The 13,563-nt window shown below is 42.6% G+C and overlaps 1 protein-coding gene across 2 annotated transcripts; it reads left to right on the plus strand.

Moving 5' to 3' along the window:
- Positions 1–848: 848 nt before the first annotated feature.
- On the plus strand, positions 849–12,175 carry LOC135900211 (uncharacterized). 2 transcript variants are annotated; one of them, XM_070538037.1, is made up of 7 exons: positions 849–1,209; positions 1,299–1,377; positions 3,667–3,696; positions 4,864–4,926; positions 6,450–6,581; positions 8,157–8,241; positions 12,110–12,175. In XM_070538037.1, exons 1-6 carry the CDS (start codon positions 1,198–1,200, stop codon positions 8,219–8,221), a joined length of 381 nt encoding a protein of 126 aa, XP_070394138.1. In that variant the 5' UTR covers positions 849–1,197; the 3' UTR covers positions 8,222–8,241; positions 12,110–12,175. The 2 variants fall into 2 exon arrangements, with proteins under 2 accessions (XP_070394138.1, XP_070394137.1); XM_070538036.1 differs by lacking the exons at positions 8,157–8,241; positions 12,110–12,175 and having other exon boundaries at positions 6,450–6,840.
- Positions 12,176–13,563: the final 1,388 nt, after the last annotated feature.

The following is a 13,563-nucleotide window of genomic DNA, read 5'->3' on the forward strand; positions in this document are numbered from 1 at the left end:
CGAGAAAATGCTATGGGTGTAGTGACGGAGGTTCTGTAGGAGAAACAAGCGAAAATTTTGCCGACTACTGAGTAAAACGTACTGTATAAGGGCACAGAAATGCCGATTTATGCTGGTGTACTTATTTGTCACAGAGCGAACCTATAAATTCTAGACAAAATCGAGCATGATTTCTGGCGCCGGGAGTTGTTTTGGTCGGCGGCACATGACAGCACGAAAAAATTTCGGGGGGGGGGGGGGGCTGAAGCCCCATAAGCCCTCTCCCCCCCCCCTTGGCTACGCCCCTGCTGGTCCAGACTAATATAGGGTCACCATCCGGGGAAAGAAGAGGCTGTTCGAAGCAAATAGCCCGTGCGGACAATTTGACTCCAAAGAATGGAACTCGAAAATGACAGCTAGAAACAAGTGGCGATTCTGAGGCACCAACGGGCATGGCCGATTCGAGCGACGCTCATGGAAGTATGCTTCACTCTCGATGACGAGTACCTTCAGCTTCAGTCCGTAATTTCTTCCCTCTCTGTTTCGAAAATCCTTCATTTTAGCATCTCAATCGAGTCGACGCTGCACGATATGACTGATAAATAGCTTGTTGAAGACCGCACGAGGCACTGCAAATTGGCGGCGTACGTCGTCTGCTACAAATGCCGCCTGCTAGAGCCGTCTGCTCGAGTGTGCGAGTTCCCCGGTTCTCCGCGCTTCAGCCACGCCCCTGCCACGTGATTAACACCACTACTCTAGGCGCTCCGCTATTGGTAGTGGCCCACGTGATTGTGACGTTTTTTAAACAAATATATGATTTTACGCGCGCTGCTGGAGCTGCTTATGGTTCATGGTTTAATTATATTTTATGGTTTCTTATCTACTGTGTGCTACAGTGTTGTTCTAGTTGCGCTGGAAGAACCGGATGCCGTTCGAGCTTGCGATCACGAGTGACAGTTGGGTGCAACGCTGGAGCAGCTCGTTTCCTAATGCTTGCTGCGCGTTTACTACTGGTTTTATGCAGCTCCTGTTACGTTTTTCAGTGCTGTTGTGAATGAGGCACATGTTAGCTCTCAACTTGGCAGTACTTTGTCTCTTATGGTGAAAAGGTTTAAACTCGTTCTAAACGCTTGTTGCGTCAGTTGCCGCTTTTAGTGTTGTGCATCGATCGTGAAAACAAATTTGTTTCATCCTTCGTGGGACTTGCTGTTTCAGATAATGCCCGAGAAAGTGAGCTGTTGCATCTTTTTTTTTTATGGCACTCGATGTAGCACTTACGTCTACTGTTTCATGTCTTGCATGTTCATACTGTTTCCCAGTTTATCTTGGATTTAGGCGACTGGCCAATCGCGACTTGCTTGAGCCCCTGCTCGCCACATGCAGTTCAAAAGGCACATGGTGAGTAACCCGAATGTAAACTATGACACAAATATTGCGGAACGTGGCCCAGCCGCTCATAGTTCTACTCTCCCGCTGAATTTTGTTATAAAGCTTGGCTGTCTTGAATACCAAGACTAAATTTCTTCCAGCTAGTCTGCCAAGCTGCTATTTAGTATTGCTTGTTTTGACGGTGATATGCGAGGTACCATGTTTGCACAAGTGTTCGTCGCAAACACGACGTAGGTTAATTGCAGGAACCTGCATTATGTTATAGGTGTAAAATGCACGCGAATATGACCGGTGTAGGTTTGCAGGTCCATGCGTGCCACTCTCAAGCAAATGCCAAGTTTCCATTGTATGAATGTTCCTTCACCTTGCTGCACTTCAGAGGGCTTGTTTGGTTAATCCTTTGATTTGTGCAATAGAATGCTGAAAGGTCTTGAGCCTTACCCTGATCCTCTTGTCCAACAAAAAAAAACTTTTTAGGCATTGCATTAGGCAATATATCTTGGTGATAATGCGACAATTTTTGCCTCTATAACCGTTCTTTTCTCCCATCTTTATCAGTGAAGTTGTCAGCCACATGTGATTGCTCGAACAGAGGGCCATGCAGTGACAGAATTTCTCCTCACAATATAAAATCTGTGAAGGAGATTTTTGAGACTCACCAGGACTTCTTCTTTGGGCAAGTTGGTGAAGTCTGCTAAACATTGTTTTTGTGCGCAAAAAGATGTTTACAGAGGAAGGACACATGAAAGTGCGAACTACCAATTGATATACTATAGTGATTCATAGGATGGAACATAGGGTGCAAATTTTGTGCACACATAAGACGCACACAAATTGGCGTTAAACTAGCGTACCACTGGAGAATATAAGGTAATTGAGGTGTTACTAACATGTGCACGATCTTTCTGATAAAATGTACCTTCATGTATCTTCATCTTATGAAAGAGTGGTGCAAAACATGGTTAATGACCCTTAACGTATCAAAATGTAGTCATCTCATTGAGCCGCAATCAACAATTCTAGTTATACAGACCATGTTCAATATGACTTACTGTCTCACATCTCCCATTACAAATATCTCGGTGTTCACCTTTCATCAGATCTTTCATATTCATTTTTTCAAATCACATCCATACACGCCGTCACCTCCAAGTCTTTAGGTACCCACGCCGTAACCTCAGAAGTTCCCCTGCTAATATTCGCAAACTAACCTACCTTACTTTTGTTGCCCACAATTTGAGTTTGCTTCCTCCATTTGGTCTCCTTATCATAACATGGTCACCATTTTAGAATCCATCCAAAATATGGCCGCACGATTCATCTCAAGAAACTGTAACTACCATTCAAGTGCCACTCAGACTAAAACTGATCTTTTTCTCCAACCTTTAGGCACATGCCGTGACATAGCTCTACTAACAGTATTTCACAAGTATGTACACTCCAAATCATGTTCCTTTCACCTCGATGTCCCATCCCACACGTCTAAAAGATTGCACAATCATTTGAGTCTTACACAGATCTATGGCAACACTTTATCTTTTAATTCATTAGCACTTCCACGAGCCATCAGGTTATGGAATAATCTACCAGACAGCATCACATTTCTGTCTAATCCTCATGCATTCCATCACCAACTTATTACACAGTTCACTGGAGCCGTCTTTTAGCATGTTTCATATTCATGTTTCAGTTCATGTTTATTCATATTTGTTTTTTTTTTCATTTGCTATAACATGCTTGACAAATTGTGCACTTATTCATGCACCATGTGCTTTTTATTTTATTGCGTGCTTTAAACTGTATACCATATTTTTTCTCGTTATTTCCGCATTGCTTAGTCTTCTCTTCGTTGCTGCTATTATGTGCACAAATTTCACACGTGTCGCACATGTTTTGCACATGTCGCTTCTCCCATTGCATGAAATAATCAGCTCGAAATCACTATCATGACTAACTTTCTTTCACTTTCATTATTACGTGGTTTTTAACACATTATTGCATAGTATGCGGGTGGGGCAAGGGAGAAAGGTGTACCATTAAAGATAGGCAGAAATTGGCTGGGGTGGTTGCATTTGTTTGTCCTGAACAAATCAATGAAAGAATTCACTTGAATCTAAGTTTCCAAGCGAATGTTTTGTTTATTTCGATGACTTGAAACCTCAGAGCCTTTGTTCTCTTGCAGGGAGTCAGGAAAATGACCATCCAGAAAGTGATGTCCCTTATTAATCTTTTAAGCAGCGTGTTTTTTTTGTTTTTTTTTTTGTAAATGTAATTAAGTGCTTGTTTTCTTTTCTGCAGAAGATCCATGTCTGCCACAGGACTCGTCTGGTATGTTTTGTGGCTTTCCTTGTTTGGAGGTAGATAGCACACCGAAGTGTGAAGTCCAGAAATAATAGTTGTCAGGAGTACACCAAGAGATGCATATTAGCGCAACGATGAAACAGACCTGAAAAGCGCCAAGAAAAACGGAACAGAACAAGTGTTTCGACCCTATTCTGTTCCTTTCTTCTTTTTAAATGCTCATTTAGTCATTGTACAAGTGTGTACTCCTTAGTCTTCAAACAACTCCCGGCAACAATTTTACAATGTTACCAGTAGAGTGTACTTAACAGCATGCTGTGTATAGAAAACTTAAATATTTCAGTAATGTTTTTTACTGTGAAAGTGTTTGCGCATGAAGAATACATGTTTTGTTTGTGTTTAAACGAGTCTTTATAAGTTTAATACTGGGTTATGTTTTTCTTTATTCGGTTCATAACAGCCCACACGTAGTGTGCAAAAAAATTTGTAAAAATGGTCAATTTGACAGGTGTTTTTGATTGCAAGGAATTGATGCCTCAGGGCTGGCTAACACCAGTGCTTGCTGAGGCAGCTTTGATACCAAGCACTTGCAGCATGTTCTCATATGTAACGGTGCATAAATTGCCATCTGTACATATGCTCACGAAAAGTGGGCCAGCAAGCTAAATAACCAAGCTTTTCGGTGGCAACTGTCTGTCGGGCAGATATGCAACATCTACTTAGTGGCAGGTTATGGAAAAAAATTTGATATAAGTTAATTATAATGAAAGTATTGAGAAAAACTGAATTATATGAAAAAGTTAGACCTGCAGAATGTAGCTGCTGAGCAACGTGATGGGGTTGCGGAATAAACAATAATGCTCCTGGGAGTATGGAAAGCTCAGTCTTGAATACTTTGTGATATATATATATATATAGACAGCTGCAGTTGCAAGTTAAACGCTATTAGAAATTTATAGTACTTTGAGGATGTCTAATCAAAATTTACCTGTGGTAGCGGGCCAGTGGTGGTAGCGTTGTTTTGCAGAGCACGAGATTTCAGTTTCATTTATGTGCAAATGCATTCCAATGGAAGTGCAATGCAAGAATTCTTCTTTACACTGTGTATAGGTTTTATGTTAAACTGCAGCCTGCATGCTTTTCTGGGGTGTTAAACATGTGTTAATAATTCACTTTCCTTCACAAACAATGAAGATCGGAGTTCACAGATGTACACAGAGGAGGCTGCTCATGTGTCTGAGAGTACAGAGGCACGAGGTGGGTAGTAATTCATTCGGCATATCTGTTTTGAATTCGGTGTACAACTAGTTTTTCTAAAGTAGGTGAAATGTCATAAGTGAGCACAATGGTTAAATATGCTAAGCTTTTTTTATTCTTGACCTGTTAAAACCACCTAAGCGTAAAACTTTCTTCTTTACATCTCACATTTATTTTGAAATTTCTACTTTTGGTAGCAACATATTTCACTAAAATGGCTTCTGGAAGCTGGTGGTACATGTTAGAAAGGGGGGAACTTGCTTCGTTTTTCTTCCCAGTATCCCATTCTATTAAAAGAGCCCCACAGCCCAGGTCACGTCCTAGGCAGCTTCTGCCTGTGGAAGGTATGCGACAAGCACAACTAAAGCTTTCTGGGCTGTTGGGCTTTTGCTGAACTTAATATTGTAGAGCGTATATTGTTAGAAAAAGGACTCAGCGCAATAAAGACAAGGACATAAGATAGCGACATGCACACGGCGCTGTGTCCTTTTTCCAATTTTTCCAGGCATGACTGCTATGTGCTTGTCGCTCACTCGTGTCCCAGTCTTTTTTTCCCTGTGTCCTTTTTCCAATGTATCGCCAACAAGCCCAAGCTTCCATGCTAAATGTATATTGTTATCATTGCTTTGTTTACTGCCGAAGTGCAAAAAGACTACTGCTACCAAACAGTAATTTTAGTGCTGCTAATCTAAGTGCAGAGCAAAATAATGGCACTTCACTCAAAATAGTGCAACACAAAGTTTTTTGCAATTTAGGAAGATTGACTTGGTCATGTTGCTTAACAAAAGGACTCCACTACTAAGAGGTCCTCAGTTTATTTGGGACTTTGTGGTGTTATGCTGGTGTTATGAGGTTCCTCTGTAACAGACTATACATATGTGGTGCCTTCTCTAGCCCCAAAGCAACAGTCATGTTATGCACTAAGTGAATAACTGCTGCAAGATATGGCAGGGATTAGTGAAGCGTGCCAGTAATGCCCTACTACTACTGCAAGTAGCATGACATTGCTTACGGCACAGCTGCTTGGTCAAGAGAGAATTTGGTGAATGAGGTTGGTTCTGTATTCATTAACCTGCCAATTGTATGCACCAGTAAGTATAAAAATTGGAAGTTTAGCATGGATTTCATATCCGTATGGACTAGTTGGACACAGAATTTTCCACAGCTTATAGTGATCTAACCAGCATTGTTTGTTGCATTGCAGACATGTGCATATAAAATTGTCATTTCAGTTGCTGTTGGATGTGACATGGCAGTGAGATTATTGAAGGTGTGCAATTAATTTACGGCAAAAGCAGAAATTGTATTGAACTGTAAGTTTCGGCAAGGCTATCTATACCTATTCAAAGTTGCACGTTACTAGCACGAGTGCCTTGTTAATCTAAATACGTTCTTGATAAAAGTGCTTTCAGAGTTTCGGTTTTTGCATTATTTGCAACTTTGCATTTGTGGAATTTTGTTGCGGTGCTTGAATGACCATTTCCAGTGTATAGCTTTTGCACCTTTCATACATTTATGCGCAGAATTTCAGCAGGAGGTGCTGACATGGCTCTCTGTACTCAGGATTGTTCAACAGCAGCAAGGCGAGTGGCTAACAGCATTGCCAACCCGGCGCTCTGTGAAAGAAACTGACAAGGCTCCTGGAGTAGTAGTGGGTCAGTTTGACAGCTATGACGAACTGAAGAAATTTGGCCATACGCTGACTGGTCCAGTCAGGGAGGCTGTGTTAAGATCTTGCTCTGCTTCCAAAGTCTACCACCTAGACTGACCTGCCATGTTTTTTGCATGTGAGAAATAAATTTATTGCTAGTGTTGTCGAAAAGGAAAGTTCTGAATACCCTTTAAGGCAGGCAAGATCATCAATGAAAAATTCTGGCAGAAACTAATTTATGATCAATGTCGACTTTAATGTGATTAGAATTTAAGAAATGGATCAGCACAAGCCACCTATGCTGCCGCCGGTTTCCTCTCTAACGCTTTCCTCTGAACATGCAGCACCACGTGGTGCTGCCACAATGTCCCCTTGTGGCACGCGTGTGAATATATATTTTAGCAAGGTGGTGCAGAAATACGACACGGGTTCCGTTTTGCTCAGCACCAGATAAATTTTATTTTTATTTCTTTTGCCATTGAAGAGCATACACCCAGTTATTATAGCTAGGGGCTCAAGTTGGTGTCAAATCGGTTAATTGAAGAGCGCCGTTTATCCAGAAATGCATACCTAATAACGATAATGGTTCCTTGTGGGCTGGTTGGTGACACGTTCTTCAAACTGTTACAGCCGTTGAACAGTTCACGTGTTGAACTACTTTTTTCCTGCATGTATATGTGCTGTAACAGTTTGAATGACACATACCCGGTGACTCAAGTTCATGTAAAGCAGGTTCGTCAATGACTGGCACATACTGTCACGCACGCCTTGTGACTCAAGTTAATCTTAAAGAGGGTTATTTAAAAGTGGCACACACCATATTTACTCAATTCTAGCCCTCATTTGTAACGCGCACCCGTTTGCCGTGACCTTAAAGAAAACTCCGTTACAATACCGCATACCTCATTCTTTCATACAGAAATACAACTTTCTCTCATTTGGAAAAAACTAAGATTCACTCCCAACGCTCTAAAGTTGCAATAAATAAAAAAAGTTGCAGTTCCGCTCGAAAGGCGAAGCATCCATTACAATAGCAAATTAGTAGACAGCTATACAAAAAAGTGAGGATAGTAGTTTTATCGGTTGTATATACTTTTAAACATTCGCTTGCTAACTAAAAATTAACAAGCATGGTGTCACGCGCACACAAAACATGGACACCTCTCACTCAGTGACCACAGAAACTCTTTATCAACAAGCTTGAGTGAGGAAGTGCGGTAGCAGGGGGGATGCAAATTGACCTTTGTGTGGCTTCTCACTTCAATGCGAACTAAGGGACGAGAACACAGTGAGGTGCGCCTAGACTTGTAGACTTGTCTCCATCACAGACTGTTTTCAAAATAGGGGCTGCACGGCCGCGCCTATGTAACAGCGGCCGGTGTAGAACGCCTCTCCTGTTTGCACCAGTCCCACATTCAAGGTCCGGCAACTCCGAACACCCGTGATACGGCCCGATTTGTGTCCGTCTCCACACACACGATCGCTTCCCTTTTAGTTGCTCATCGTGATCAACTCAGCATGTCTTTGCAGTCAGCACTTTATTAATAAATTAATTAATTTTTTATTTGTGGATTTACAGGGTACAAATATGGGCCTGCCCAAGCCAACAGATGGCTTGTGGGGCAGTGCCAACATCCATGCTGACAGAGCAAGCACAGAAAGCGGTAAGAGTGACGTTGCATTAACCTAAGCTAAAGGACACATTGCCTAAGCACATGTGCTACAGCACATGGAGGAAGCTACAGCAGCTAGACTCGAAGCACGTAGGAGGCGGCAATTTTGTAATGCCGATAGAGATATGGTAACGCAGATTTGGGTTCGTACTCGATTCTAACGCACAGGCAATTTTCGCACCCATTTTATCGGGGCAGAAAGTGTGCGTTAGATTCGAGTAAATACAGTACTACCCAGTTTCATGTATGCAGTGGCCAAATTTGACATAAAAGAGGTTCATTGAGGTGTGGCACATAGCTTTACATACCCAGCAACAAGTTAGGTTGAAGGATGTTCATTGAAGGGCGGCACATAAACAGTGACACAAGTTGGTGTGAACCAAGTTAACTGATGAGTGTCGCCTACCAAATGTCACAAATCTGTCACCCAAAGTGGCGCAATGATTGGTTTTCATCTCGAACACAGCAGCTTGATACTCCCCACTAGACCACGAACTACCCAGTGACCCAAAATTGGCAGGAAAGTGTGTAGCCTCCAGAAACTCCTCGAAGTAAACTAATAATCCTAATCCCATTAATATGTTTATATAGCCAGGTACAGTGATGCATAGGCTATTCTATCAGGCTTAAACCATGGTTTTGCAGGAATTTGTCGTAGCACAGCACCAACTAGGCTACTTTATGCTAGAGTCATGCTATGCTGCTGCCGGAGACTGCACATAAAATGTCACTTGAGTCTTAGCTGACAGAAAGTCAGATATCTGGAAACAGGAAATTTTCGAAATTGAGAATCAACTTTTTTCTTTTTCAGTTCATCGGGGGCTTTTGTCAGTATTGCTGTAATTAGCCAGCCAGCATTGTCATCATGCGCATTGTATTAGCCCACTTCTATATTTCTACACCATTGCCTATGAAACCCAAACATGTTATGTGCCTGCTGGCACATCTCTGCTGACATCACCTTCTTTCCGTGCAAAAACCTGATTGTAAGAGGCTGTCAGTACAGAGATTTCACATTTTTATACAATGTAAACTTGGAGCACGACATGTAGCATTCTACTCAGGTGGGCCACCTTTACAGGACTCGAAAACAAACCTTTTCTTGCAGGCCAACTTTCTATCAGCTATGTTGAAGTTCACATGCATGAAGGACATACCTATTTATTTTATTTATTTATTTGATAAATACTGCCAGCCTTCAGGGAAGGCCGTAGACAGGAGTGGACAGTACATATGAAGAAATAATCAAAAATAAGAAGACAAGAACACATTACACAAGGCTCGCACCACGCACTGAAAAGCAGCGGAAGACCAATAGTTTGCATGTCGCTTGCATACAAACCCGTGCTGCAGATATAGGACTGTGCTCTGATATATTGACAGAGTGCTTGACAAGAAAAAATTAGATAAGAGCACGGCCCATTCAAGCTACCCATCCGCGTCACACAATATGACAAACTGCTTTAATTCATCACATATCGGAGGATTTTGCGGGAGAACCATAGCATATGTCATGAGATGATAAGTGTTGCTGAAGATCGAAGGCTGATGGAAGAATTATAAAGCACTTAAGAATGACTGTATGGTGGGTTTCTCGACAATATGTGCACTGAGCCGGTTCCATTCTCGAATAGTTCGCGAAAGAAATGAATTACTGAAGGAATCGGTTCTGCAGGTGAATTCTCTAACTTTCTTCGAGTGACTTCCTCGTGTGGACCGACGAGTCACCTGTTGAATGTACAATTCCTTATTGATACGCAGATTATCATGATATATTAAATACATATATTTCAACCTATCACGATGACGTCTTAATTGAAGTGTTTCTAAATTAGCTTTTCCTAGCAGCTGAGTCGGAGATGTGTGCCAGCTGTATGAATTAAAGACGAATCTTATTGATTTTCTTTGGATGCTTTTGAGTTTTCTTATATTAACTTCAGTAAATGGGTCCCACAAGACGGAAGCATATTCAAGAATCGGCGTAATAAATGTTTTATATGCCAGTTACTTTATTCCTTTTGTCGACTGACGTAGGGAACGTTTGAGATACCCAAGCTCCTTCATGGCCTTTTATTGTATGTAGTTAATATGTGTGTTCCACCTGAGATCAGACGTGATCATGACACCCAAGTATTTATAACTCTCTGCTGAAGAAAGACTGCGGCCATTTATTGAATATTGGAAGTGTAGGGGAATCCGTTTTCTTGTTATTGTCATTGATATGGGTTTCTTCTCATTTACCTTCATTTGCCACTCAGAACACCAACGGTCTAGTTTAGATAGAGATGAATTTAGAAGAGCCTGGTCATTAGGACACTGAATTACATTATACAGTGTACAATCATCAGCAAACAACTTAGTTTTTACTGGTATGTCTTGAGTAATATCATTAATGAAAATTAAGAACAGTGGTCCCAGGATGGATCCCTGCGGTATGCCTGACAAAACTGGGGCCGGACTGGAAATAATGCTGTCGATGGAAACACTCTGCTGTCGCAATGAAAGACATGCTTATTAATGAAGTGTTCTTGAATATTGATTTCTTTTTGACAAGCAGTTTAGGATGGGAAACGCAATCAAAGGCTTTCTCGAAATCTAAGAATATAATGTCTACCTGGCTTTGCTTATCTAATGATGCGGCAAAATCATGAACAGTTTCAAGCACTTGTGTTACCGTTGACAGGTTCTTGCGAAAATGATGCTGTTTGGAATCGATCAGGTTGCTATTTTCAAGGAACTCTGATATATGTTTGAAAATGACATGTTCAAGTGTTCAAACTAGCGACACGGCAGGCATCTACTAAAGGTGGCATTGGCTGAACCTATGGTCGAACCGGTTCGGGTTTCCTCCGAAAAATTCGGCTTCGGTTCCAAGACGGCATAGAGTTTCTCGCTATAACACCTAGAGGGAAATCTGGCGCCACCGTCTATGGAAGTTTCCTAAGGGGCGCTGTGCCGTCATGGGAATGACGGTATATGTGTCTGCGAGGCTCGTGTTGGCTGGTGTTTTAAGAGGCTTCGTCTAAAACGTAGATATAGCTACACAAATAATGGGCTCTTAAAGTAAAATCTTCATAAAAAGTTTTCATTCACGCGTACATCTTTACTCACCTACAATGCATAACCAAGCAAAGAAAAGCAAGAACAGATGACAAACTGTTCCAAAGTGAGCCCGAATGAATGAATGAATGAATGAAAGTGAATCTTGTCATCTGTTCACCAACTTTAGCGGCCCACTGATATTTTTATGTATCTTATAATTGCACGTGCAATAACAAGTTCTCATAGTTAAACAAAACATATTTTTGTGTAATAGTAAGGCTAAAACAGCTTTTTACGTGCTGTTTTAGTAGAAAATGAATCATTATGACAGACGGAACGGTGCTTGCCAGGTGCATCTTCAAGGTGTCCTGGGGCTGAATCTTATAGCAGTTCAGAAGGGAACCGGTTCACTTGGCCTCATCTGATTGGTCAAAATTTTGCTTGCATCAGAGGCCATCAGAGACAGCAGGGCGGCACTGCCAATTACAATCACGTCACCCATCTGTCAATCATTTCCAAAGTGAAGAAGTCTTTGGCTAAGGGCGGAACCGGCGAAGGGGTAGTCCGCTTTGGGTTCCGTTGCTGTGGCTTGGCTGTTGGCTTGCAACCCTGGCCGCATGCGCTGGTCACGCAACCTTGGAGACACACGGGTTTTGCGCATGCGTGCGTTGGTTCGGAGGCTATCACTTGCTTTTGTCGTCTGCTTGGCGTTGCTCTTTCAGTGTCGACCACGGCTGGAAGTGCGATACGTGTTCAAAGAAATGACGGATAATGAGTTGCACCGCCCCTGCCGGCTTTCCAACTAAACCTTTTGCAGGCTACGCTATCAAATGGAGGAGACTCGGGTGCAAGCATACGAGTGGCCATTCCACGCAGAGGAAGGAATATTGCGCGCTGCGGTTCATCGCCACTGGCCTGCAGCTCCCAGAGGTCGGTCGGACGTGAAGCATTCATTGGAATTGCCCACATCTCTGCTGCCGACACTGTCCACGAAGTTGCTCTCACAATTACTGTGTTGGCCGGTAGAAGGGCTGGGTCAGCTTTCCCATGACCTCCGCTTCAAAGCCAATGCCAAAGAGATATTTGCATGGTGAGATCGAATTCCCAGTGCTATCGCCATCATGAATAGCTTGCTGATCGCCGTTCAGCAATCAGAAGGGTTCAACCTAAGCTGGTCCAGCGCTTCCTTCGTTAGGCTGATAAGACTATACAGTCAGGATGGGAAGATATTATGGAGATCTCTTATTTGGCTGCCCTTTTTTTTTTCTAGTTCGGGAGTGGCGCACTTTGTTCCTCAATTTCATGGCACAGCGCGCACCATCAGCACCACACTCTTCGATTTTACTGAACGCAGCCAGTGCAGGGCCCGTATATCATAATGTTCGATTTCAAGTTCCATTGCTTCCATCACGCGACACGCTGTGGGGCAGGTCGCAGGAATAGCGGCAGCGCGGCGGCGAGCGAGTCATATCCGAGCCGATGACAAAGGGCGAAAAAAAAAGGAAAATTGACATAGTCGGCTAGTAAAGGTGACCCTAATAACCATATCTTATTTTGTTATAGCGCAAGCTGAACAAGGACAACAGAAAGACACATCTGACACGCACAGCGCTATCCCTTGTTCAGCTTGTGCTACAACAAAATAAGATATGCCGTACCAACAAGTCCCTATAGCTACCCTCATCAACCTAAGAACCAGTTCACGGTTTTGTTGCACTCGCTACTTAAGAAGTGCTGCCAGTGCGTTCCTGTTGCATGCATCGTGCAAGCTCCTGGTAGTAGACGACATAGCGCTGCGCTCTGCCAACTCATTTACGCTTGTGATATCGTTTGTCGGCTGAACATGAAAAAGAATGACATTAATAAATTACTTCTGCATTGCGTAAATGCCCGGCACCACACGTTTATACTTTATAACTTGCCGTATAATATTTAATTTATATTTTACATTTATTTAGCAAGCAGAAACATTCTGCAGTTCCTTGATTAGCTCGTCATAGGCCCGCCAATCCTGCGTCCCGGTCGACGGAGTGGAAAGGGGAGGTAAGCGTTATTTTGCCCAGGTCGTTCTAGCACTTAGGGCCCAGAAGCGCTACATTCACCCAAATGAACATTAAATAATGATTTGACTTGGCTTCATATATTATTTTAAAATAAGCGGCTCTAAAGCGATGAATGCGAACGAGAGCTCTGAATAAGTGCATCCGTTCTGCCCGTGCGGACTTCGCCTGTGCCCATGACTGTGGAGAAGTGATTGTGGCTGTTTGATGT

This window comes from Dermacentor albipictus, chromosome 4 (assembly GCF_038994185.2).
Source record: "Dermacentor albipictus isolate Rhodes 1998 colony chromosome 4, USDA_Dalb.pri_finalv2, whole genome shotgun sequence".
NCBI classification, from domain to species: Eukaryota; Metazoa; Arthropoda; class Arachnida; order Ixodida; family Ixodidae; genus Dermacentor; species Dermacentor albipictus.